The sequence below is a fragment of the Phasianus colchicus genome, chromosome 15 (genome assembly GCF_987193195.1).
Source record: "Phasianus colchicus chromosome 15, bPhaCol1.hap1.1, whole genome shotgun sequence".
In the NCBI taxonomy this organism is placed as follows: Eukaryota; Metazoa; Chordata; class Aves; order Galliformes; family Phasianidae; genus Phasianus; species Phasianus colchicus.
This window is the reverse complement of record NC_143450.1, coordinates 15,792,597-15,819,893: the sequence shown is the minus strand read 5'-3', so window position 1 is coordinate 15,819,893 and position 27,297 is coordinate 15,792,597. Positions and strand designations below refer to the sequence as shown.

At 46.2% G+C, this 27,297-nt stretch overlaps 1 protein-coding gene and 1 long non-coding RNA gene across 2 annotated transcripts in view; one reads left to right on the top strand and one right to left on the bottom strand.

The window, feature by feature from the left end:
* Window positions 1–1,642: 1,642 nt before the first annotated feature.
* Window positions 1,643–8,940, bottom strand: CXCL14 (C-X-C motif chemokine ligand 14). The gene is made up of 4 exons (XM_031597930.2): window positions 8,679–8,940; window positions 7,766–7,871; window positions 3,878–3,988; window positions 1,643–2,747 (listed from the first exon to the last, which is right to left on the bottom strand). The coding sequence occupies exons 1-4, from the start codon at window positions 8,740–8,742 to the stop codon at window positions 2,732–2,734; spliced, it is 297 nt and encodes a 98-aa protein (XP_031453790.1). The 5' UTR covers window positions 8,743–8,940; the 3' UTR covers window positions 1,643–2,731.
* Window positions 8,941–9,000: 60 nt separating this feature from the next.
* Window positions 9,001–27,297, top strand: part of LOC149915929 (uncharacterized) — a 44,197-nt gene continuing 25,900 nt past the window's right edge. Inside the window, exon 1 of the long non-coding RNA XR_016471376.1 lies at window positions 9,001–9,129. This is a non-coding gene — a long non-coding RNA (uncharacterized LOC149915929). The remainder of the gene's footprint in view (window positions 9,130–27,297) is intronic.

Below are 27,297 nucleotides of genomic sequence, written 5' to 3'. Positions count from 1 at the left end.
TCTCCCCACATTGTGTCAGCTCGCTGCAGCTGCTGGGTTCAGCCTTGTGCTTTTTTTTTCTTAAATAAAAGCTGGTAGAACTGCTCTTGAACAGGTGATACCCATGGCAGAGGGCAGGGAGAGGTGGGGGGTGCTGGAGAGGTCCTTATCCCTGTGGTGGGACCTCATTTTCAGTCCCAAAGGACAAATGGTTTCTATATAGGGGAAGGGGAGTGGAGTGGATTCTTTCTTGCAACCTGCTGGGAAAAGAAGGGTAGACCTTGAGGTTGCTGCCAAATCTAGGTGGGGAGATGCATGCACGTACATATTGACCATTTTAGCATAGAGTCTGAAGAGACCCAGTGGGCATTTCCAGTGTGCACATCTGGTTTCTTTGTGTCTGGCTTTTCCCAGTGGCTTTGGCCTGGCAGACAAACCCAGAGCTAAGGTTTGCTTGCACAGACTGTCCTGTGAATGTGAATCACTGTGTGCTGCATTTTGAGCAGCCAGAGTTGTGTGTGGTGTTACCAATGGTGCCAACCACTCCTTGTGCAACAGCAGCAATGCTTTTCCAGGAGGTTCAATGCCTGGTGGCTGTTAAATCGGTGTGAGCTGTTTCTTGAAGTCTGTCAGCGTGTTGAAATGGAGCCTCCTCAAGGCAGAATGGCTGCTTTCACTAAAATGGGACCTGGGAAATGCAGGAGCAGCTGGCATAGCCCTGGGTCTGGGTTTGCCCTCAGTGTCAGAGCTCATCCTGAAGTGCTGCCTTGTGGTTGCTGTCCCTGGAGGCTTTATTTTTATTTCTCATGCACCCTGGGATTTTCCCCAAGAGTTTTACTAAGAAGGTGTTGCTGCATCCTTGTGCAGGATAGAGCTGTGAGACGTCAACATTCCTTTCTCCATCTCTGCAGGAATATTAGCACAGTAAATATACATGCAACATGTGTGTGCTTTAGTTGCTGTCTGAACTGGAGAAACCCTTTGAGCTGAGGCCAGGCACTGCCTGGATATGGCACGGTTTGCTGAGCTCAGGCAGAGTGGATAATGCTGTAGGAGTTGGGGCTGCTCAGGGCAGGGCTGGCTTTAACACACGTAGAACCTTCTTGCTCTCCTGTTCAGCCTGCTGCTTTTCCTTTCAGATCCTCAAGGCTTGAGAATATCACTCTGTTGTGCATTGAGCCCCCTGAGGGGTGGGAGATGTGTTGGGTGCAAGGTCTGTCCCTTTGGGTTAGGGCTGAAACTGCAAGGAGAGAGCAGGAGGAGGCTCACAGCCCTTTGGTTACAGCCTTCCCCCATCTAGCTGAGGTGTTTCCTAGCTGTATTTTACTCCTTTATATACACCCAGGGTGGCTGGTTTATATTTATTGAACATAACTCTACTATAAGCACGTGGCACAGCCGTTCTGTGTGTAGTAGGATTTCTCAGTATTTAGGTAAATTCCAAATCCTTAAATGAAAAAGAGAATTAAACAGCACCAGAACAATTCTCCTAACCCTGCTGTTATCAAGTTGCCCTGGCTCTGCATCAGCCTCTGATTTAATGCTTTTCCCTCAGCAAAATTGCCCACTGAAATAAGTGATTGGAAATGGTTGGTGTTCCTGAAGGAAACCTGGGAGCAATGGTCAGATTTTTTTTAAATATATTTTTATTACTTTTTTTCCCATTTGTCTTAGAAAGAAATATGAAATCTGCATGCAACCTTCTAAGTATTTCAAACACTTAAATAGCATATGATAATTTAGCAGTACAGTACATTATACAGAAAGATAGTATAGGGAGACTTCCTATAGTATATTTACAAATGAAAAGGTAGTTTTGTTATTTTTTTTAAAAAGAGGAATGCTTTGCTTAACATTGAAGTATTACATTCAAAATAATGAATATGTTGTATTGAGACTAAAACATAGGTATTTATATGTTTGCCCTACCATATTTTTCATAAAAAGGTGCCTTTTAAAGGCTTTTTTGCTACAAATCTAGGAAATGATACACAACAGTCTTGAAGCTGAAAATGTCTGAATACTGAAGCCACAAACCTTGTGTGAGAACTTCAGGTGGAGGAAGGAAAGAAATTAAACAAGTCCTTAGTAACAAAAAAGACCTAGAAATGCTCTCTAGTGTAGGAAAATTAGATGGGAGGGTGGTACACTTCACCTTGCAGCAAGACCCCAGGTCTGTGAAGGAAGAGGTACGTGAGTGGTGCTTGCACTCCCTTGCTGATGAACCAAGGGACCTCGCTTCTGTACCACAGCCACCACGTGTTGGTGGCACCTCACCCAGCTCCTGTTCTGTCCCAGCATTGCCCCACTGGGGGCTGCCAACGTGACCAACAGCCCTTAGGCTTCCCCATTGCCAAGGGGGTGAGGGACGCAGCTGGAGAATACCTTACAAACGCTGTCTAATGAGCTTATAAAGCTCAATTGCAATCATAGTGAAGTATGAATGAATAACAATTAACAAAAAAAAAGCAGGAAACAACAAAACCAAACCTCTTTAAAATGCCAAACTGAGTTGTTTTTTTTTTCCTTGATACGATGCAGGCAGGTGTGAAATCTGAAGTGCAACAGATGCTTGTGAAATCTGGAAGCCTTTTGCGCACGGCTATAAAATGTAAAAACTGACCCTTGGTAAAAAGTGCTTTATAATAATATAGAATTTGTGTCTTGTGTCTGTGAGAGAGAAATAATCTTCTGCAGAGCCCAGTCCTATGCCAGCCAAGGGAGTCCTCTCCTTTCCTTGTACTTCTGCCTCCTATTCTTCATAAACCCTGCCCAGAGGAAAGCAGAGAGACAAATATTTAAACCATGAAGGATACAACTCCCTTCCAAATAATTAAAACCCAGAAGCCAGAGTGTTAGCCTCTGCTTAAGTAAGTTGGAAAGCTATTGACGTGCTTGGCTGCAATGAATGGGACATGCAAGATGGGGAAATCCACATCCAATAGTACTCGTTAACCACTGGAGAATCCCTCTCTTATATGCAAGCATGAGGTAAATCATAGTTGTACATCTGTATTAGAATGGATAGTAAGTTAACAGTATGTCATCTTTGGAATAATACCAGGCTCTGTGTTTTCTAGTTTACACCCTGAGGAGCAAACCTGGCAGCCTTGTTTACTGCAGAACTCTAATGTGCTCGAGCTCTTTGGGTGAAAACATCTTGCATAGAGCAGGGGCAGTGCTGTTCTGGGGAAGAAGTCTGCATTTGTGCTGTTTGCCTTTATATTCCCTGTCCTCCCCTGGGGGGTAACTCGGTGGGTTTGGTACAGTTGGTCCCAAGGGAACTGACCAGTTGTTTAAACCAAGTCACTGAAAGAAATTGGGCTCTTTGTGTCTGAAATATCTCCTTGTTGCACTTAGTTTGGGCTGTGGAGTCTGAGCAGCAGACAGGAGCTGGACCAACAAACAACCAACCAGTAAAACCTGGTGGCTTGCCATCAGTTACATAGGTCTTTGTAAGGGGAAAGGTAGCAGAGCATCTTAGCATTCTCTGGGAATGATGCAATAGTTAAAATTGGCCAAGGCCTGTGGCATTAAGAGTTGTAGGTCTTGAAGTTTTGCAACTGAAGTGTGGCATAAAGTAGGGCAGTGTAATCCCAGCTCTGCTGACTGCTTTCCTTACAATTGCATGGAAGTAATTTGGCCTTTCATCTTGGCTTTTTAGCTGTAAGGAGGAGGTGAGTGCATGTAAATAGCCAAGATCATCAGCTGACAAAGAGTTCAGCAGAAAATAATGACTATTTATAGTTATAACACCCTCATCCTAAAATAGAAGCAAGGAGTGCATGTGGCAGGAAAGAAATTGCATCATGAGCATCCGTTTCTACTTATAATTTTGGCAATGAAATGCATCCCCTGTGCTGGATACAGCACTGGCAGTATGTGCCCATACTCTTACCTGCCCTTCTCTTTCCATACTCGGTACCACTTCAGCAGCCTCACTGTGTTCTGGCGTTTGGGGTTCAGGCAGTGCTGCTGCTCACCTCTCACTTTTGTCCACAGGGTCACGCTGCAAAGGAAGCATGCAAGTTATGGGCACTGCAGGACAGCCCCAGCCCATGGCTCTGCCTGCTGGGCACTGCCCGAATTGCTCAGGGCACTCACCCAGGCAGTGATGGTTGGGGCAGTAGGAGGGTTTCCTGCTGTGTTTTATGGCAGCTATCTGAGTTATAAGAATGTTGGAGCAGATCTTCAGCTGTTATCAATCAGTGCACTTCAGTGTATTGTCCACAAAGCCAGGCTAAGTTGTAACAGATGAAGACGTACCCGTTATTTTTGATCAGTGGGTTTGCTCTGTCTGCCTGTTAAGTATTTCCTTTTGAGTTTAATAGCTGGCTTAATTAAGGCTCATTTGAGCAGCCACAAGGTCTTTGCAGGAGGAGATGGTTCCCTTAGGCTTAACAGTGTTGCATCTGAAGGGGAAAAAGATCAAACCTGGATTTTTTCCTCTTTGCTCAATGATATTTTAAACACTTGCACATGGGTGGGTGCCTGCTGGGCCTCCATCCTCCTCTGACTGCAGGCACATCAGTTTGCCTGTGTCAGCAGCATTGTCTTGGTGTCCCCTCAGTGCCAGGATGAGCCATGCTGCAAGGCAGAGCTCTGCCTGGCACTCCAGGTTTCTTCCCAGAGAGTTCAGTGATGCTGCCCTGGAGGCTCTGCCCCAGCTGAGGTGATGTGGGAGCTCTGGCACTTCTTCCACAGAGGGTGGCTCTCTGGAGGTGTGGGCTGTTTATGCTTCTTAGGGCTCAACACCAAGTGGTTTTCTGGTTTTGTTGTTCATTTGGTGATTGAGGAAACCCTACAGCGTGTTTTTTTTTTTACTGGCTTAATTTCATTTTCAGTAAATACCATCCACAAAAAGGAAAGGGTTTCCAGTTTACCCAAGATATTATAATCGGATTAGTCAAATGCTATTAGAAACATGAATAGATGAATAGCAGAAAACCAGAAGTATGTGTGCATAATGAGATTCTGGCGTGGGTTGGTTCAGAAAGGAGCTGAGCATCTCCTGGCACAACCAGAATGCCTCGTGGGCTTTCCCAGCACACTCTCTGCAGTGGGAACACCACTGTGGGAAGTAAAACACTGCTCATTGCTGTCTGCTCAGCTGAGAGTCGCACTGTTTCCCATTTCAGCGTTGTACACTGGGCTCAATTTCTTCCTGCTCAATGAACCTTCATTCTTGCTTCTTTTCTCTGCTCTCCCTCCACTGGATGTAAGCTGAAGTCACAGAAAACAAGGTATAACTCTCAGGTGGCTCTTTCCCAACACACAGAAGAACACATGATGGCCTTCAAGAGTCTCTGGGCTGCAGAGGATGGATGGGTAGGGGTCACTACTTCAACCTGTGGATCACTGCTGCCATCTCAGCCAGTCCCTGGGCATTGGTATGTGAGAGGTGGTGAAACCAAGGCACAAAGCATGTAGGTTTTAGAAAGCTTGAGGTTGGCATGAAGTTTCTCCATCCAGCAGCCATCTCCTTGGCTGGACCATCTGCACTGACCCATGCCAGACCTTGGCTTGAGCTTCTCTTATAACAGAGCACACTAGATATTTCCAGTGAAAAGCGATAGCCAAGCTACATCACAAGAGGAGAGGAGCTACTCTGAGAAGCAGCAGTGAGTGAAGGACAATTCTGACCCTGCAGTGCAGGGAAGAGGAGGAAGACAACCTCTCAATTGTCCATCTTAGAGATGCACCATACAACAGGGGTTTTTCTTGGCTGAGATGCATTGCTTAGATGCCAAGCGTAGGTCTGTGAGACATTCCTGTGGTTGTTGGTGCTGAGGGCACAGCCCTGGGTGGCAGCAGTGGGGGTATGCTGGGCAATGCCACCTTGGGGTGCAGGTGAGCTGACAGGCAGGTTTAGTGGCACATGCTTAGGAAGAGAGACTGTAGAAGCTGAGTTCCTGACCAAGGATCTGTCTGGGTGCGGCAGAGATGGGCTGAGCAGGATGAATGCTGCAGGTCTCTTACACCTCCAGAGGGCTCCCTCAGGTGGCATCTCAGTATCTGAGGTTCCTTGTGCCAACACCATCTCTGTTATATTCACTTCTCCAGCTCTGGGTTAAGCACCAGGTATGTTCTGCTCTTGGAGATGCCAAAAAGGGATGGCTGCTTTCAGATGAAGTGTTAAAGCTCCCTCTCTTTTTCTTCCAGAGGGGGGAAAAGTGCCTCCCACTTAGTGTGCCATGAATCCAGATAGGCTTTAACCTAGGACTCAGTTCAGCTCTCACCCTGCACCATTGCTCTGCTGAGGGGTGTATGGCCAAAGAGGCATTCCTTCCTAAACTGCATCCACACCTCTCCTAATCTGCCAGACCTCATTTCTGTCATGTTTCACTTGTATAGGGTACAAGAGCTTTTGAGGAAAGCAGGAGGGGAAAGCAGCTTCATCAACTCATTTTAAACAATCACCACAGCAACAAACACTGGGCTGCAGGAATTCAGCTCTTCTGTGCCTCGGCCGGAGACTCCCAGATCCCTTGGCTCTGAATATTAATTTGAGCTTGTTCAGGCTGCAGTGGGGTGGCTGGGAAGGCAGTGATGGCAGCGTGTTACTGGCCCATGGGTGTCTCCAGGAGCATGGGAGAGTAATGGGACAGCTCTGTCCCAGCAGCTGCTGCAGCTCTGTGGGCTTAAATAGCATTGCTTTGCATTTGCATAGCTCTCTGCTGGGATAGCAACCCAGGCATTGGGGATTTCCCAGTTTCCTGATGGAAAAGGAGAAGTTGCATGAATGAAATCTATTCCACACGTGGTGTTCTCCCCTCTGCTGGCTGCCAAGCTTGGCTCGGCTGCTCACAGGGATGCTGGTGTCAATGTGGAGAAGCCTGTTGCAGATTTCCAATTCTGTGCCACAAAGCTCTGCTGCCCTGGGCAGCATTTCTGCAGGGATGGGCTCAGCTCTAGAGGTGTCACCGTGGTTGTGCAGGCAGGGTGGGCAGCATGGGACTGGCAGGATGGGGCCCTGGGGGCCTTAAGGTGCAGGGCAGGATGCTGAGGTCCTTTCTGTGGTTGAGGAGCAAACACTGGATGATCTGTAGCATTTTGGGGTGTGCAGTTGCACTCAGAACCCTTTTTTTTTCCTGTTGTAGATGGTGAGTTTGTTGCAGTCTTCTCAGTTACTCTGGTAATTATTCAGCTCTGTGTGCTGGGGTTCCATGGGGCATTGAAAGTTAGCCAAACCAGGACAGAAAACCCCCTCAAACCACTCGTATTTAAAATGGGGAGGAAGAAAACCACTCCATTAGAGATGCTGTCGATCCCTGCGGCTGCCTTGCTTTGCTTTGCATTGTTCCAAGGCTTCCAGCAGCATCACTCAGGGCTGGCAGTGCAGCTCAGAGGAGAGTTCTGTGCTGGGTGATCCCATGCAGCACACGGGGCTGTGTTGGTCTGAGGACTCTGGTTGGAATGAAACTTTGTGCAGAAGCAAATCCTGCTCTTGTTCTCACTTTGCTCAAAAAACTTTGGATAGTTCTGGATTTTACAGCAAGTGGCTTGCCGTGGTATTGGTCCCTGTTTTCACTCAAACTTATTCTCCTTTTATTGCTACCTGTTCTGCATATAATCCCTTGAGCAGACGACAGTGTCAAAAACTGATAGCTGAGTTTTTGATCAGAATTGCACATTTATTGCATCAGAGACAGCAAGTGACTTTTCCCAGGAGCTGGCATGCCAGAGAATATGATAAAAGCAAAGAGCAAAGAAGGATCTCACGGTGTAAAGCAATATAATTCAGCTGACAGTAAAATGGAAAGAAAAAAAATAAAGGGAAACTTACATAATCATCTCCTCCACACAAAATGGGTACCTTGGTTTTATTTCCAATTTCCGCACATTAGAGAATCTTATTTTCGGCCCTTTCCTCGAGCACTTGCACTTTACACCTGGAAGAAAAAGCATCTGCTCACCCTCCTGTGTGCACAGTGTCCTCCCACCCTGTGTGCCTGAAGGCTGCTGCCAAGCCCTGATGGGAAAAGCTGCATTTTTGTATTGCTGCTGTGCTTAAAAAGAGTGATGTTTCCTTTGCCACAGGTAGCAGCTCCCCCAGGAATGTATTTTAGAGCAGTTCTGAAGCCCGGTAAATAGGAGAGCTTTGTGAAGAGCACCTGCTGGGATTGGATGTAATTGTATTGAGCAGGAGGAAATGGAAATGTAGGAATTCACGTTAAACTGAAAAAACAAATGCCCTTCTCAGCTCCTTTCTCGTTTTGCTCGTGTCTCGCTCACAGTTTGGAGCACTTTCAGTCCTTTTTCCTCTCACGGATGCTGCGATGCATTCGCAGCCAGACAAAAGCTGAGCGTTTCTTTAGCCGCCGGTTTTGTGCACAGCAGAAAACGCACCCTGGCAAACGCGGTGGGATTCGTGCACTTCAAACTTGGCTCTGTTTTCCCTGTGCAAATCGCCATTCGTTCGGGGGGGAGAGATTCGAGTTGTGCCCCCAACAACGAAGGCACGGGGTGCAGCCGGGGCACTGGGTGTGCTAGGAGGATGCAACTTTGTATTTTTGCTCTTACCTTTTAAAACAAAAAAAACTCAAGGCTGCCTCACGCTGTAGAATCGATACGTTATTTATAGTGACACGCAGGGAATTGTCCTTTTCGGAGGAAAATACGGTTGGGGGGGGAAAAAAAAAAAAAGAAAACGCACCCTGGAGAGAGCTTTAAACGAGAATAGGCAAAAATCCTCTTACCTTCCGCACTGGCTAAGCACATCGCAATGAACAGCAGAAGCAAGGCTGCTGTCAGGAGCTTCATGGCGAGCCGGCAGGTACCCGAGCGCACGCAGCGGGGTTCGGTGTTGCTTTCCCGTCCTCGAGGTGGGAAGGAGCGGCTGCGGGCGGTGCTGCTGCCCGAGCTCTGCCGCGTTCCCCCCCGCTCGTCCCCTTTTAAATGCTCTCCCGCTGCCCGTGCTGCCGCCTCATTAACATGCGGGGCCGTGCGGCTCCCTCCGCTCCGCAGCCCCGGGGGGAGAGGCGGGCGGGCGGCGGGGAGGGACGGGGCGGGCGGGGGGAACGCGGCGGTCGCGGCTCCGTTGGGCTTCTGCCGGGTGGCCGCTTTGGGAATGGGGGTCTGAAGGAGCTCACCTGGCTGCGGGAAGCGCCTCCGATTTGCAGAGAGGAGGGAAATTGGGTGAAATGGATGGTGAGGTTAACGTCGGGGTCCTGCGGGCGGTGTTAGGTGGGTTTGGTGTGCGGGGTATTTCTGGAAATCAGAGTTTTAGGGTAGCTTGAGCAAACGCTCAAGGAATTTTTTTTGCGAAGGTAACAACAGGCAGAAACTTTGAGGAATATAAATGTGTTCCCTCTGCCTTGCAGAAGCTGACTCTGATTTCACTATTGCTATAAGAGCATCCTCAGCATCCCAATTCCACACTCTTGCCTGCGGAGCTGAAGGAAGTGAGGAGCGGTCAGGTCCCCAGTCTCACGATGCATTCAGAGCACCGTGCTAATAACCACCTTTACCAACCCTGGCTTATCTCAGCACCCTGCTCCCATACCCACACACACCCAAACCGACCCGAGCCATACCTCTGGCTGGGGAAGCCCTGCCTCGCTCTCCCAGTCCCATTACACACCCTCAGCCCCATTTCCATTTGAAGTTTCCCACCCGGCTGTTTTCTTCCCATTGGCAGCGGCCGCCCCGCCGCGTTCCGGCCGGGTGTTGGCAGGCATTGAGTACAGCCGTACCACACGCAGCCTGCACGTTGCACGCAGGCGGTTTGTCTGTCTTGTTCCAAGAGCTGGGTTTCATGCGGGACGTGCCGACACGCCGGGAACAGCCTGCTTCGGGGAGCCGGGGGACGTGGCATGGGGGCTTTTGGGGTTAAAAAGCTCATTTCTGGGTAGGGCTGTCGGTGCGTGGAGGTGTGGGAGTGTTTGTTAGGCTTTTGGGTATTTGGGCTGCATGGTTTTAAAGTAGTTCCTGAGACTGAATCCTGCTGGGGAAGGTTTGCTGTGGGTGTAATTCAAAACTAAAGGGACAGATTTGTGCCGTGGCCTGGTGATAAAAACTGGGAGAGCTCAGTGCAAACCTTTGAAAGACAACGGCAGCACCCAGTTCACATGAGGAAGGAAAAAACTGAAGGAGTGTGGAAAAGGCAGATCACAGTACAGTTGCTGGCTGCGTGGGGAGGATGCTGGCAGGGCACTGGGGATATACAGCTTAAATCCATCTCCAGCCCTGCTACAGCCTGGGGTCACTGCTTGCTCTGTGTGTGTGTGTGTGTGTGAGCAGCCCTGGGCTGTGCTTGTCCCAAGCAGAGACAGGGCTGTGGGAAGGGAAAGCCATCCTCTCTCCCCTCTGCTAATAAAAATTGGGTGCAGCTTTAGCTGTTGGCAATTTGAACATCCTCCCAAACTGGGAAACTCATGTACAGGCTGCAGGAAAGGAAATTCTTGAGTTTTCCAAGAGTGAATCCTCTTGTTTTATATGACTCTTGTTAACAAGTGTTAGAGGAGCCAGGCTTATGAGCTATGTAATAAGCAGAGCACTGCTTTAATTCTGATTTACGTGGGGAAATGGATGTGTATGAGGTGTGTGTAGGTATGGTAACTGCATGCTGTGTGCCCAAGCAGTTTGGTGTCGCAGTGCCATGTGCTGACCTTGACAGTAATTATTTCTGATAGCTCAAAGGTGTCTCTGGCAATGGAGAGGCAGATTTTGGCAGCCACGTCTGGCTGCTTGTGACACCTGCTCCACCTTCAAATGATGGTCACAGAGGAAGGAGAAGGTTTGGTAAAGGGCTTAAGGGAAAGGAAAGGTACATGGGGCTGAAAGAGAGAGAAATGTTTGCAAAATGGCCATGAAGCTGATGTTATTTACTGTTGTTGAGGCAAAGTGCCATGTTTAAGAATGATCTCACCATCTGGCTGAGAAGATTAAACATTTGGAGTGATGTGACAATGTGACACAGTCCCTGGGTATCGTATCAAGAATCTGGGGAACGAATCAGGCTTGAATTCTCAATTCAGAACTAAGGAACACAGCTGAATTGTATGCTGTAGGGAGTTTTCTCTTGGATGGTGCAGTTAACTTCTTGAGATTTTTAGGCTGTGTAGCCTCTTTGTGTTCAGCATCAGGTGCAATGTGCAACATGGGTGAAAACGCAGAGCCAGCAGAAAACTCAGCCCTAGGCTTGAGGTGAGTGGAGATTGCCTCAGATTTGGACAAACAGATCTGGGAGCGTGTCGCAAGCTGCTCCCATGGTGCTGTCCTCATTTGCTGGAGGATGTGGTCAGGGATGTGGTCGAGGCTGTGTTTCCACCTTTTGCTCCAGACTGCCCTTTTCTTGCCTCCATAGCAGTGCACAGTAGTTGTGTCATCCCTTATGTGTTTGTCTATTGCAAGTTGAAAGTCAAAGCTTTAGATTTCATCTTTTGTCTCGGGAAACATGAAACATAATTCAGGGAAAACAGCTGCATTCCTTTCTGTGGAGTTTCACAACGGATGAATTTTGCAAAAGAAGCCTCGTATTGTTTTTGCAGTCGCTGCTTTCTTTTGATATTTTCCTTTTATTTTTATTTCCATTATGAGATTAAACTCGAGACTCTGCTGCTTCTCCTGGGAGCAGTTTTAAGACGGCTCTCTTCACAGACCTGAATTATTCACCAAGCTGGAGTTTTGTGCTGAGATCAGAACGAGTTGGTCTCTTGTTGTGTGTGGGAGCTCTTTGAAGCTCGTCATCATGAATCATTAAAAGGGCTTCAATAGCACGGCCAAGCGGAGACCTGACGCTTGGGGTAGGTGATCTGAGAATCACCTTGAGATGCAAACAAAAGGTTTAATCCTGACTTTCATGGCGTTTTATGTTGAGAAAATAGCGAGTTGTGTTTAAGTTCCTCCTGACTCACTTCCTTATCTGCTACAACTTAGCATTTGTTTTTGTGTGAGAGCACAGTTTGCATTGATACAGTACTTTCAGTCGGCATCTGAGCTGAGAATCATTGCAAGCATTTATTTTTGCATGTAGTCACGCAATGAGTTGGATTGGCAAACGAGGCAGCTGCTGTTAACCTGCTTGGTATGGCACTGAGGCTCAGTTTCCTTCTCCCTTTTCTAAATGGTTTTAATTCTCAGTTTTGCACCGTGCATTTGGGCCAGGATGCTGTATGGCTGTCCTTGTCCACTGCATCCTTGGAGCATTGCAGGGGCTGAGTAATAACACGTTGGGTTGAATGGAGAACGTTTCATAGAATCGTTAAGATTGGCAAAGACCTCTGAGACCATTAAGTCCATCCCATCCCCACTACGCCCACTAATGAGATCCCCACGTGTCACATCTGCACACTTTTTGAGCACCTCTATGGACAGTGACTCCGCCATGCTCACCTATGCCAACATCTGACCACTCTTTTAGAGAATAAATTTTAATATTCAACCTGAACTTCCCCTGGTGCAACGTGAAGCCATTACTTCTCATCCTGCACCAGTTAATGCCACTTCTCTGAAAAGACAGCGGTCCTCTGCTAGCCCATCAGCCTAGGGCTATTTACTACTACTTACAGAAGCAAAAAGAGCAGGTGACCCATCATTGCCCTGGACCTGTTGTGCTGTACCTCTAGGACACATCTGCAGCTCTTTAGGGGCTTTTGCAAAGCACTGGGCTGTTCCGTGCTCTTTGAGAAGATCCTTTGCATCAAAAGGATGGAGTGATTGCTTCCCTTACTGCTTGCTGTTGCCCTGTAACAGTGGCAACAAAACTATCCAGGATGGAGAGTTAAAGGTATTAGATCAAATTCTTCGTAATTTAAAGCCTTTGCAAGCTTAATTATCCCTGTCTGCTGCAGCTAGGTTAGGTGCTGCCCATCTCTTCATTTTCTGCTGAGCTGTGTCGTGGTAATGATGGGTATTTTTCATATGCTGAGTGTTTTCACCCCTTGGGATAGAAAGCATGTGTAATGTCTTTAAAGATAAACAAAATGAATGAGCTAACGATGCAGACTTCGAATGTTTAATGGAAGATTAGTAGGCTGCCATCCATCATAACATCGTGCGAGGGTGGCACGTTGGAGAGCTGATGTGATGAAGTAGAACTGGTGTTTGTTGCTGAAATTAAATGAGAAATCAGCAAGAGAATAAGGTGAGGCTGATAAAAATGCACAAATACTGAACACGGTATTTGTGAAACAACAATGTGTAAGGCTGCACATCAGCACTGTGAACGGACAGGGCTTGTAAAGCTGCTATGCATTCCCCCCACTCCCTGCCCCAAATTTAGGGCTCTGCTGCCTTCACTCCCAGGGACAAAGCTACGTCCAGCTCACGGTTATTTCCTCGAGCCTTTGGCAGCCTCTCCTGGCAGTTGGCTGGCTCTAAGGCAGGCAGTTGTTGCTGAAGTGATCTGGAAACAGAATGGAGCCTTAATGCTGCAGGGGAGGGCTGTGTCTGGTGGTGTTGGGTCCACGGTTGGATTAGGTGATCTTGCTGGTCTAAAAAGAACCAGCCTTAATGATTCTAAGATTCTATCATTCCAAAACTGTATTCGTGTAGCAAAGGCACAGTAATGCAGCAAAATGACTCTTGGGGTTGCAATAAGTTGAGAAGCACTGAATTAACCAGCAATGCAGAAACGCTCAACACGTTAGCACTTCTTTCCTTACATACTGAGGTGTGCTTGGCCCATACCTGAGATCTCCCTGGGTTTCACTGACTTGGTGGAGAAATTTCAGAGCAGCTGATCTTTATGGGAGTAGATATGGATTTATGGATGTTTTCTGAGATTAGGGTACCTAAGAGTTAATGTGAATTTCAATCAAGAGGACATTAAGAAGTGCAGAGGGAAAACAGATTAGCTGTCCTCTTGCCTTGCTCTATGAGATGAGCCAAGAGAATGTGATGAGACCAATGGAAAAATAAAAGGAAATGAGAAATCAAAGGAAATATCGCTTCAGGGGTTATTTCATATATTGGGAAATTTTCCCTTTAGAGGATCAAATATTCTTATATTTTTAGCAGAGCTAGATAGATTTTTGTCATAAGTTCTGATCCTCTGCAGGGGCTTGGGAGGCAATGGCCCATCTCAGATGGAAGCAGTGGGATGCTGCCAGATGCTGCCATGGGGTGAGATGGGGGCTGCCATCACCTCAACATCAACTGGCCAAGAGCATCTCCTGGGGCTGAGCAGCACACGCCCTCCTTCTCCAGGCTGTTAACAAAGAGGCATGGCAGATGCTCAACACTATCATAGACAAAAAGACCTTCACCACTCCATACAATGTCAAAAACCTTGCACTGGAAGCTGAAAAAATTATTGTGTTCTTGGACTGGCATGCTTGCCCTGTCCTTTTTGGTACCTGTGAGCAAAGGTTCAGGTTCTTGCAGCCATCTGCCAGCTCCTGTCTGCCTGTGCGCACACAGTCGGGTTTTGCTCCTGCCCTGACACACAAGCCTGGTCTCAGGTCTCAACCAGCTGGCTGACAGCAGGCAGGTGCTGCCGGAGGCCAAAATGAATGATTTATCTCTGTGCTACTGTCACCGTTTCTTAAGGCTGAAGCCTCTCTAATTAACTCCTTCTCCTTCATAAATTCTTTATTGACATTTGTATCTCTGGTGCTTTGCACATGTTTGCTGGTCAGGCACTGGTTTCTCTTCCAGGCGTTGCTGGTCGGTTCTTCTTTCCGCTTAGCAATGCCTTTAGTTGTGCTGTGCAGCACTCCTCCTCTTACCACACTGAAATTTCCATGGCTTTTTGGGGCATTTCAGCAGTAAGAACACCTTGGTTTCAGTGACAGGTTCCAAAACTGAAGCTTCCTCCAAATGCAAAGAACATCACAAAAAAAAAGCTCTTAAACAGCGATTGCTCACCATGCCTGCACACAGTGGGTGCCAGCAGCACAGAGGCCAGTTCTGTGCAGCCCAAACCTTGCCAGCACTCTGCTTTCTGTATCTGTGCCTGTTGTTTTGATACCTTGCAGTTGGAATATTCCAATTTCTCCAATTGCATTTTGTTCCTGGCCTGGGAGGAGATCTGTGCAGCCCACCCTTCTGCTCTGTGAGCACCAGGTGGGACGGCTGCCCTGCAGATGTTGGTCCTTGCCAAGGAGAATTGGGATTATTGGCTGCATCTTCAAAGGCCTGCAGTGCTCCTCACCAGGGGAAGGTCAGCGGAAGAGAGTCGCTCTGGGAGCTACTCTTCGGAAGTGAAAATGGGATGCTGGATTGGCTCCTGAGTAGCAAAATGCACTTTCTGAGCACGAGAAGCAGCCCACACAGTCTGTGTTTGTACCCAGAGCAATGCCTTTAGCATGTAAACGGCTCCAAATGAAGCTATCAGCTATGGCTGCAAGAAGGGGAAAAGGCATGATACGTCTGCCTTCCTCAGTGGCCTGATGCTGTGTCCATGGTCATGCTAGCTGGCTGGTGTGACCCTTCTGAGCAATGTCATGACTGATTTGACTCATTGTATGCGTTTTTCCTTAAGAACCTCTGGTCCAGCTTAAGCTAAGCATTCACTTCCATCCACCCCTCACCCCCGTGACTATGCACAGTGGCATTTCCAGCTATGCTGAAGTTCTCATAAGCTTTCCTTTCATTCCTTATGGGAGCTCTGGACACAGCAGCAGACAGCTGTGGATATATAGCACCTTAATGTCACACTTCAAGACTTTATATGAGCTTTCAGACACCTCTGGACCTGCTCTGTCCATTGAGTATGACTGGCATTAAGGGTTTCTATGCCAGCCCTTTCCTTCTGTGCTGGCCTCGTGTGTAATTCAGGTTCCTGGATTTGCAGAGATTGGATGAGAGCAGATGGGGGCTAAAAAAGGTGCTGTATGTGTTTTCTCAAGTGTCAACCCATTATTTCAAGGGGTAATTTGTGCCTCTGTACAGATCTATCTATGGCTGGAGCATGATAAGACAAGCTGATCTTCAACATTCTTTATCTTCTGTTCTGTGCTGCTTGGGAGACAATTTCCAGGGTGAGGCAGCTGAATTTTGCACGTAGTGTATTTCCAGCAAATGTCATCGTGCTACACGTTAGGTCTGAATTCACAGGTTTATGGTCATTGGGGAACACAAAAGAACAAGAAGCAGGTAGAGGCTTATGGTAGCCTTCAGCGTAGTGCCCTTTGTTTTGTCTTCAGCCTCTAAGAGAAAGAAGCAAATGCTGTCTGCAGTGCATCAGAGCCATGGCTTAGTGGCTGTGGTGTGCATGGGCTGGCAGTTGGACTAGATGGTCTTAGTGGTCTTTTCCTTAACGATTCTGTGATTTTTATGAAGGCTGCTGGCAGTTTATCACCGCTGTATTATGCATGCAGGGATTTGTAATACAGCCTGTGGCTTTGCCTGGAGGCTGCCTTTAGAAAGATGGGGGCTGCAAAGACTGAAATATCTTAAGGGCTTATTTCTGCCATCAGTTGTGCTTTCCTGCTCTGCAGAATATTTCCTGCTTCTGTTCCCAGGGTGGTGCCCATGGTGGTCCTGTTCTTTGTGTGTCTCTGTGCTTCCAAAGCTGCTGTCTCTTCACATCACTCCTCCCTATCTGCAGCAATGGCCCTGTACCCTAATGAAATAGGGTGAGTGGCTTTGTGGCCATGCAAAGTTCACAAACTATTCAAAGAGCTAATTTTACTCTGAATTAATGTGAACCTTTCTCATACTGGGACAAGTCAACTTTTGCCTCCCAAGGCACTGACTCACGGTATTCCAATAATAACCTGACATATATGCAGGTGCCATGGCTCCTCTCCAGCCCACGCTCCTGGGTTTTTCTTCCTGGAGGGAATCAAAAGGCATAAAGACAGGGAGGCAGAGGTGGCAGGATTTAGTGGCTGGAAATGCTTCTCTCAGCAGGGAGGTTGGAACTGGATGATTTTTGAGGTCCCCTCCAACTCATTCTATGATTAAAACAAATCTCGGTAAGGTGCTGGTCTCTGTCACCTGGGTTAATGTGCTCATGCTGAGAGATACTCCAAAATAACCCAAACACTGAGCCCAAGAAACAATCAAAGCAGGAAACTTCAAGCACAACAGCTTTCTGCAAGCGGCAGCTGTGCTGGGAGCTGAGGTTTAAGCTGGAGTTAGAGAAGTTCATTGCAGTAGTTTTGAAATATGGAGCTATAAAACCCCAATTTTCTGCGTGCAGAGCTAAGTGTGTTCCTCTGTATATCTTCTGCTGAATGTTAAGTGGATCAATTGTACTGAGGTCGCCTTGATATGTTTATGTATTTTTTTTTTCCTAGTGGAATTTAATTCAACACAAGATATTACATTTCCTCCCCCCATAGTTCCTCATTTAGGTGCTGGTGCAAAGAAAAAGTTGAGAGCAATAAGAAAATACTGGAAGCTAAATAAATGTTCCCTAATCTCTCTTCAAGCCCAGACTGAAAAGTTATTAGTACTTTTAGGCTTGTCTGGATTAGTTTCTTAAGAAGCTGAAACCGAACAGATCTAAATAGATTATTAATTTAGTAAAACACGACCTCTCTGGGGTCTGAGCCAAAGGGGAGTATCACATTGCTTGGCTTTTCCACCATGTACATGCTTTTTTTTGTGGGGGGGGATGTGACCCTCTTCTAAACTGGGGATGGTGTGAGTGAGGAGCTGTGTTGAATGGGCACCATGTGGGGTGAGGGGCAATGGGAGCCTTTGGCCTCTCCTCCTCCTTCATGTGATGCTGGCAGTGTATCTGGTTTAATACAGAGGCTGAGAGCTGCCTCTACTACAACTGCTTCTACCACAATGCTAATTTGAATCATAGGTTATGGTGGTGCTTGCTAGCACTGTGCTGCTGTGGCTGTGTTCTCTGCACCTGAGTCATGCCCAAAAAAAAAGAGAAGGTCCTCATAGTCAAGGAATATGAATTTAATAAGTGAGGAGGGGATATAGCTGAAGAGGTTTGGCTGCCCATAAATAAAAGCAGACCCACCTGAAAGCTTCTTGCTGTAGAACATGGAAGTCCAGCTCCTGTTGCTGCTCCTCAGTCCCCATCCCATAGCACTGTGTGGCTGTGAGGAGGGTGGCTTTGTTGGTGTCACTGGAGCATCCATCTGTCCCATGCTGGAGGGATGCGGTGGGTCCTTCCCCCCTCTTGCTGAGTGTTGATTGCAGCATCTGGTTGTAAGTGTGAGAGGAATTCCTCGTGGGCTGAAGTATTGGTGGTAGGGAAGAGATTGTGTTTTGTGAGGTTGCTGTAAGTGACACCTGCACTTCAGCAGCTGAAGTGCCCCAGGGCCCTTTGCTTCTCATTACTGGAGGGTTTTTTAACCCTTTTTTCAAGGATGGCTCCCATTGCTTGGGACTTAGTGCTGACTTTACATAGAAAAGAGCCTGCCTGCAGGGCTCAAACTGAATTGATGGCATTTCCCTCTTTTCCCCAAGGATCACCACGGTGGGATCTGGCTGCCCCTTAGCTGGCAGTCACGCTTCTAAGCCAGCCATCCAGAACTCTGCACCTCAGCCTCCACAGGTAACTGGTGGATGTTGAGTTGGGTTTTGACGTGGCTGTCCACAAAGATTTGTCTCAGGTTCTTTACAGTGCCAAAGCTCCCACTGAACATCATGAAGCAGGAGTTGTACTGCATAAATGGGTCAAAATCTCAATGGTTTAGGTCACTTTGTGGAATTGAAAACCTGCTCGTATTTAAGGACAAAATATTTTCACAATTGCTATGAATCTGCCAAAGAAAATACAATTCCCTGGTCTTGAAGATGTTAGGGAGGAAATCAGAATGAAACTTGCTGTGATCAGAATAGCAAAGCTTGGAAATGTGAAGCAATCTGTCTCTTGCAGCAGTGATACCCAGAACCAGCAGCAATAAGTCTCAGCTTGAGCAAAGTGGATTTTTCTGGGTTCTTTTTCTGTTTCCATAGTTTTCTATGGGGAAACGGAGTTTACACATAACACTGACATTGTTAGTATTCCTCCAGCTGCTTTCTATTTAGAGCAGTGCATGTGTCACATTTATCCCGTGCTCTTTAAATAACCAGAATTTTATTTGTGCCTTCTTGTAACCTCTCTAAGTATAACACTGTTTTGGAAGGAACATGACAAAGATAACATGGAGTGCTGTATAAAATGTGAAAGGAAGGGAAGGGGGTGATAAAAAGTAGAGCTGAGCAGAGTCCTTTGGAAAGCTTTCTGAAGGAAAATGTCCTTTTGCAAAACCAATGTTTACAATGGACAAATTTCAGTGCCTTTTGGAAAAATGAAATTGTTTTCCTCGATTTACTGGAAAGGCACTTCTCAGTTTTTGTTCCTAGGAAGGGGTTGTTTGTGCTGATGGGAGAGAAATCTGTGCAAGGTCTGGGGCTGGTCAGTGCTGTGGGTTTCCCTGAGAAAGGGGGGGTTTTGGTTGCAGCCTCTCAGATGGCTGCAGGCACAGGATGAGCCTGTTGGCCTGGGGGTGCTACTTAAAACTGCCACGGTTTTGTGCTCAGTTTTAGCCCCTCAAGAGATGGAACCGAATCATTTCTGGGGTGGTTTAGGGCACTGATGCAATTAATGCAACAGAAAGATTATTGTCTGGTTTGGATCTTTCAGAGTTTTTCTTTGTTTTCTGAGCAAGATTCCAGGACAGCACATCGATGTTGCTAAAGGTATTACTCTGATTCATGACTCGTTCACATTTTCCAGTAAAAAATAACTTAATCCATTTAAGTCCCTTTAAAATTAATTGGCATATTTAGCAGTTTCCAGTAATAAATATTCTTATGTTGTCTCCTGCTGAAAAGTTGTTTTTATTTTATGTTATTTTTTTGTTGTTTTGGACGATCCTCCCCAGCCTCTGTATGGGGAAATCACTCACTTTTAATTTGTTGTGTTCAGTGTTGGGCTCTGTGGGCTTCAGCTCTGTGGGGTGGGTACAGCATGTGCCAAAAAATCCCTGTTGGCACAGTGACATGATGTGATGGGTTTCTATAGAGGGGAGCTGAGCCAGGGCACAACACAGTGCTGTAGGGCTGTGATTGAAAAGTGATGCTTGTAGCAGAGCGGAGCAGCTGTATTTAGGGTAATTTCCTCTCCCTGTTGCACATGGATCCCTTTACCTTCCCAGCATCTGTAATTTTGCTGGGTTTGTCACGGGACAGAAAATAGCAAATATCTACCCCGCTGCCTGCAAAATATTTACAAGTTTTCTTTAAGGAGCTGCCACAGTGTATTGCTTGGTATTTTAATTGCTGGAATACATCATGGATGAACACGGTGCGTGCTGTCCCTCAGCTTGTGGCTGCAGGGTTCTGACAGCTCGGAGGCACGCTCATAAATCCCATCATTTACGGGCACATTTCTTATGTCAAAGAGCACCACAAATCTCTTCCCGGAGAAAAATCAATCACGGAGTTGGGCAAGGCAGCTTTCAGCCCCTACTGTTCTGAGGTTTGATTACCTGAAGGTATTCCTAATTTATTTATTTTCTCATCCGTACAAATGCACAGCAAATCCCACTGAGTGGTCTGGTAAGCTTCTCTGCCCTAGGATGATGTTACTTCAAGTTACGTGTAGCCTGAATGTTGGTGAATGTTGCTGGCTGATGTTACATTGCTATTCAAATGCCCAGGACTCTTCTAAAGTTGATTTTGGTGAATGGAGAGCTCTGGCTCTCCAGTGAAACCCTTTGCTCATTAATATTTGCACTGCATTCCCCATGAATACGTGAAGTTTATATTCATCTCAGAATTTTTTATGGAATTGTGAAGGGCTGAGAGAGAGCTGGGAACCTGATGGGCTGGGCAGGTCCCGACCACTTGGAGCTGGGAGGTCCAAGGACAAAACTGGGCATGAACACACATCCCCTGAACAGCCCATTTCCCCTTCACCCTGGGCTCTGAGCACTGCACTGGAGCTCTCTTGGCTGATTTATTTTAGATCAGTTCCTGCTGGCGGTGACAACTGACTTTGGGTGATCTGTGTGCTTAATATAACCGGTAGGATCCACGGGGAATGTTATTTATCTTGAGTTATGGACTGGTTAGGGACTTCTGTGTCTTGCAATGCACAACTGGTATATAGATTTGAGTAAAAACACATACATATGTATTGTCAGCAATTCATTTCCAAGAATTTGCTTGTATTATCTTTTTCTTTGACTGAGTGCAATACAGCTGAAACTATTGACATGGCAAAAAAAGAATAATGAAGTACCTATTGAGGATTTTTAGGTTCTTCTGGGATCCTTAAAATAAATTAAAAGATAATTCATAGGAAGGTATCAAGTGCATTCCAGACTCCTACTCATACTGTTCAGTCAAAGCAGTCAGGCCCACGCTCTTCCAGGGCTGTGCAGGAGATGTTTTGATTTTCACACAGAGCTGGGAAACCAAGGAATAGAAAAAAACTTGGAGCTAAATACTGTGTTTATTTTGTCCTGAAAAATACATTTTCCAATGGGATTAAATACTGAAGTGATGTACTGCAGTGGGTGCTCTGTAGTTGGTACCATCTACAAATCTAAGCTCTGCTGGTTCATCTACATGCAGGCAAACTCACATTCTCACCGAGCACCTGGTGCTGCTTGCTATGATTGTCCTCCTCACAATTTTGCAAATGTCCCTAAGCATTTTCAAGTCGTTGTGCAGAGGGATGAGGCATCTGGCATTTGAACACCTTGATGAACAGCACAATGTGCAGTGCTCCGATGGAAATGGTCACTATGAGTCTCGGTGGGGAATGTAGAGACAATTGGGATGGGAAGTTGTTGGGTGGGATGGCCCACCAGCACAGCTCATTGCCCATGGAGAGGTTTCTAGGACAACTGGTAGGCTTTGGGAGCAGTGAAAGAATGGAGTCAAAACTTCAAGTCAGATGAGGAGAAAATGAGTAACATCTGCTGGGATGCGTGAAAGAGCCATTTGTGCTCACTGCAGCCCCAAGTGTTGCTTGAGCAGCCCCTGGGGTGTGGGCTGGAGGAGGGGTTGTTAGGATTAATTTATGTGCTCGTTGCAGCCGAGGCTTTGGATGCTGCCTTGTGCTTCACCAGGCATTGGTGCCTGCATGGGGGCTTGGCTTCACCTCAGTGTTTTTGGGGAGAAAAGTCTCTCTTCTCTTTGGAGTCTGCTGAGAAGGGAGGGTCCATGGATGCTGCTACTGTACCTTTGTTTATATTATCAGGTCATGAATTATAGATTTCTGCCACTCATCCACTCTCCAGCCTTCTGAGCAGGGGTTGGAGCTGGGGACTCATTGGTGCATGGAGCTGCACGTCCTCAGCATCTCATCAGGACTGCCTGCAGGCAAAATTCCTCTGCACTGTGATGGGAAGAATAAACCTCTCCACTTCCCTTTCCGGCCCCTCTGCCAATTTGTTGTCTATAATTAGGCTATTTTTTGCTATGCAGAGAGTCGTTGGAAGCATCTGAGGCAGAGGTAGTGAAGAGCCCAGAAGGCTGGCACCTGGGGCAGCTAATCAGGGCCACTTCACAAAGCTGGGATGTGGGAAGCACACAAAAGAGTGAGCAATTTTGAAAATGAGAACGAGCGGCCCTACATTTCTAACAGCAATTATGTTTTCACAGCTGTGCTGGTTGCCCCAAATGCATAGAAATCGAGTCACAACCAAAATCCTCTGGCTTGAAGAAAATTAACCTTCATATTTAAGCTCAACGAGAAGTAAACTTACTTTCCCTTGAAATGAATAATATCGCCCTGAAAATCCTAGTGGCAAATTAAGTTGTAATTACATTCTTTGAATTAAGGTTTGTCAGTCCAAGCCTAACAAATAGAAACTCAGGCAAGGTGATAGAGAGATTATATTTGGAAGGGAATTTAACCCTGAGATACTGTTTTCTTCCTGAAGGTATGCCGAAGTTAATCTACTGTAATTGCATCTGTTGCCAACTTCTTGCATAAATCACAGAGACAATTCCAGAGCTGTTGATATAGTTCTTTCATTACCATCTCATTGCCACTATAGGAAGAGCAGGCCAGATCTCATTTCTCAAGGACTAGATCAAGAGTTACTGAATTACCCAGTAACTGTAAATTTGGCTGTGAGGGCAGTCAGTGAATGGTTCTGTGTAGCTCCTGCTCTGCCACAGCTGAGGAAGATTTGTGGGGAAGAGGAATGCAAGAGCTGTTCCCTTTTCATCAGCATAAGACGCGAGATCTGTAAGCAGAGAGTAGAAGAGGGGCAGTTTTTATATAGCTGAGAACATTTCCCTACCCTTACAGCAACCTTCTGGCCAGGGGAAACCAAAAATTAGTAGAGCAGCACGGTAGGTGGATGGTTGGACTGAATGATCTTGTAGTCCTTTTCCAAGCTTAGTGATTCTATGATACAAGGAGGGAGGGTGAATTTCTTCTGAGCGTGGGATTTAACTTTTAAGCATGATTTTAAGGGTTTAACTCATGGTGGCTGACCAACATGCTCATTATGGGGTAGGTGGGCTGGCTGATGGTGCCCCAAATGTGGGGATTCCTCTGGCTTGAGCTTCTCAAAGAGCTTTTCAAAGCATGACCTAAGTCCATGTCAGGCAGTGAACATCAATGGCTTGGGAGTGTGTCCCTAAAACCTTGTCTTAATTTCATGTGGTTTTAAAAAAGAAAGATGCAGGGGAATATTGGGGATGGAGCTTTCTGTAACCTCCACGTGTCACTAATGTAATAGAAGTAGAGAAAGAAATTGACCTGCATTCCTAAAGTTATTAAGCAGCAGAAGTGGGGAAAAAAAAACAAGTCCCCTCCTATGCTTGACAGGTTTTTCCCTGAGTGACTATTACTTGTTACTTTGCATCCAAAATAGGAAATTATCAAGATTATGAAAAGCAAAGGAAATAGAGGAACTGAGTGGGTAGTACAGGGTGCATTGAGGAAAGGTTAAATCCTTCAGCAAACTCTGTCTCCTTACATACGATGTGAAATATTCTGGGTTTGATCAGCTGTAGCTTATTTTAAGTTCTTTATATTTCATTTTTTTTTCTGCATTGGAATTGGGTTTAATATTTTTTAGCCTGTCCCTGTGTGAGATCAGATGTTCATCAGTGTTTTCCCTTCTTTTTCCAAGTTGAGTGAAGAGTATTCAGGGAAAATTCATTTATTCAAAGGTACTCTCTGGCAGAAAGCAAAGGGTTAAAAAACTCCCTTCCCATTAATTCTGTATTCATTAAAGTCTAACATCTTGATTCATGCAGTTCTCTGCTCAAGTCAGCCTGACTGTGAGTGTAGGCATGTCACCATCCACCAACACACGGTCATCCCCTCCCTCCTTCAGTGTGTACCCATATCCATGGCTTGGAAGTACGCTGCTGGGAACTGCAAAAGCATTGTGTTGTAAGTAGGATCCCAGAAGTGAACAGAAAAACGTTGCTGGTGCAGGGAGCCATTTGCCCATCTGTGGGGTGAGCTCTCACCCTTAGCTGCTCTTTGGCTGATGGTTGGCAAGCTGGCTGTGTTTGCCTTCCTGTGTCATTGCTTCTTGGCTGTCCTGTTTAAAACAAACAAATGTTGCAGAGGGCTTACCAACAGACTGAAGAAAAAAAGGGGAGAAACCAACAAAGCCCACCATTACTTTTGTCCATATTTAGTTTAGTGCATACGAACCCCAAGAGAATCTCCAATCCCTGCCAATGAGGCTCTTATGGGCTGGTCCAAAACTTGGGGAATGGCTCAGGGGTGCTCCTCATCACTGCTACCAAAGATTGGAGCTCTTGAATTCAGCCTGGGAGACTCCAGCTGACTGTAACTAAACCCTGGATTTGTCACTCAGTCTTCGAGTGCAGATTTTCAGCTAAGAACACTGTGCATACACTTAAATTCCTTGACTTTGAGTGTTACTGCTCTGCAGTAAACAGATTTTGTGCCTCAGATTCTTCTATATAAATATTTACAGCAAAACTTGTGGCTACTGGTCAGATGAGAATGTTTGTTGTTCTCAGCATTTTTGGGCACAATCTACCAAAGATTTACATATGTTTCCAATACACAGTAACTTTCTACTGCTGGAAGGCCTTGGATTAAGATCAACTACAGAAATTGCATCTAGAAGAAAAGGGTTAGGCAGAGTTTGATGTGCAGAAGGGTTTATATGGTGGTTGGTCGAAGGCTATTTTTTAAGGAGGCTTGGAAATAGGCAGGTTGCATGCAGGAACGTGGCTGCAAAGACCTTAGGCCAACTTGTGACTGTTCCCTTGATAGATTAAAAAACTGATATTTGTATATATACACCTTCTCTCCTGCAGCTTTTGTCGTGCTTTGTGCAGAAGCTGGGTTTAGTGGCTCAGAACAGCATGCTGAGGTCTGGATGCTTGGTGAGCACCAAGGGATCTCCAAAAGAAAGTGTTTCCAAGCAGGCAGAACAGTTGCTGTCACCTGAACTGGGGCCTGGCATGGGACCCAGGTTGTCAAAAAGGAACCCCATATCTGAACCAGATGGATGTTTTTAAGCTTGCTTGTATACAGGGAACAAGAACGAGCAACTCTGGAATTTCAGTCTGGTGTAATGAGATTGAGTGGTCACACTCAGCAAAACAATGTCAGAAGGAGAAGGGAAGATGATGCCTTCCTGCAGGAACATGAGCAAATGCTCCCCATAAAAGCAATTTACTCAAACTGCAAACACTTATAACTTAATAATCCATGTTTTGATGGTAAGCAAAACACAGAGTTTTCCTTGATTAGCCAATGAGAAAATTGCTGGTTCTTATTCTGAGTCGAACCAGACTCCTCAAACTCTGGAAGAAGGACAATGTGCTCTGTAGCAGACGGGCAGAGGGTGCTTGGGGAGGTGATGGGGTGCCACGTCCCACCCCTTGCCCATTGCTGCTATGGCCAGACCTTGTGCTAGAAGCAGATCAAGTAGGGCTCGAGCACTGGCAGCCAACTTAATGTTCAGTGATGGTTTGTTTGTTTCTTTTCCTCCTTTTAGTGGGGAAGTTACAGTCCCCAACTTTTTCACAGCATTATCCTTCTTTATGTGTTTTGCAGAAAAGCAGTGGGGAAGTTCATGTTTTTAAACCACGCAGCCTCACTTGTGGTGTTTGAAGTCCAGGGATCCTGGCAAAGCTCTCTGCTCATGTTCTTAGCATTTGGCTTCTGAGGATTTCTTGAAGGGTGGAAATATGCAGTGCGTAGAAGAGAAGTTTTTGGGATCACTCACCAGAAAGAAGGTGAGAAGGGCTCTGGGCAAAACACAGCTTTGATCTCACTGCTGTCACAGATAAAATTCCTTCTTTACATTAAAGGAAAAGTGATCCTCTGTACTGCGTTTGTCCCTCCTTCCCCACACCTACACGTGGGACAAGTTGCTTTTTAACCCCAGGGGCCATGTCTTTGAGGCAATCAGTAACTTGTATGATATTTCACTTGCTTGGCATCTCTTCATTCCTCCTTTTAGGCAGTGACAGATGCAATCCTGCCACTAGCAAAATGCAACAGGTAATAAATTAAGTTGCGCGCAGCAGCGGTCTTCCTTAGTTTCCATGACTTGTTTGGGCTTGTTATGGCTGTCCACAGCCTCTCCACTATGTTATCATGAGAACAAAATTCCCACTGCATTTTCAAAGAAGCCTCCGGAGATGAGAAACGAGCAGCGTGTTGATGAGAAATAATGCATCACATGTGAACTGCCCTTTTCCTTTGCTTGGTTTACTAATTGTCAGTGGAGCAGAGAGGTGCCCTTGACAACAGATGGAAAATCAGTCCCACTATCAAGCAGGGTCTCCAGTGAAGATCATGGCCCTCTGCATGCATGCACAGGAAGGGATGTGTTCACCATCCAGAAGATCTTACAGTCTAATTTAAGCCAGGAAACAGAAGGAAGGTAGATGAGGAGGGAGGGGGAGAAAAGATATAGCCTCCAGGAAAGTCATTAAGGAACACATGCCTTCCTGACTTCGTGTCTTTTTAAAATATATTTTATCTTTCTCTGTTGGGCTTTTGAACCTCTTGGAGTTTATTTAAGCTATTGCCAACTTGCTGACTTAGGGAGCAAATAAGCCTTTGGGATCAAAGCAGTTGGTATTGTCAGAGGTATCGAGGGTGACATAACACGTTAACAGAAGGAGAGCCGAGTATAAAAATGGAAATAAAATCCTACTTGGTATTTTGTTCTCTTTTACTCTTAACCTCCTTCCCAGCTTGATCCTTTTCATTTGAAAAGGCATTAATTTTCTTTGTGTGGATCCCAATGGCATAAATATTTAATGGTCCTAGATTACAGAGCTGAAATATGAGATCAGTTCCAACCTTAAAGATTCATAGAGGACCTCTTCTTCCCATTTAAATGATTCCCACATTGCAGCGAGGAATATCTCCCATCTCTGTGGGAGGAAACATCTCCAGTTACGTAGCCACTTTCTTTTTTTGGCCTTGCTCAAGGCTCAGCAGACACAAACACCTCTCCCACTCCCAGTCCTTCCGCTGCTACTTTTGGTGAT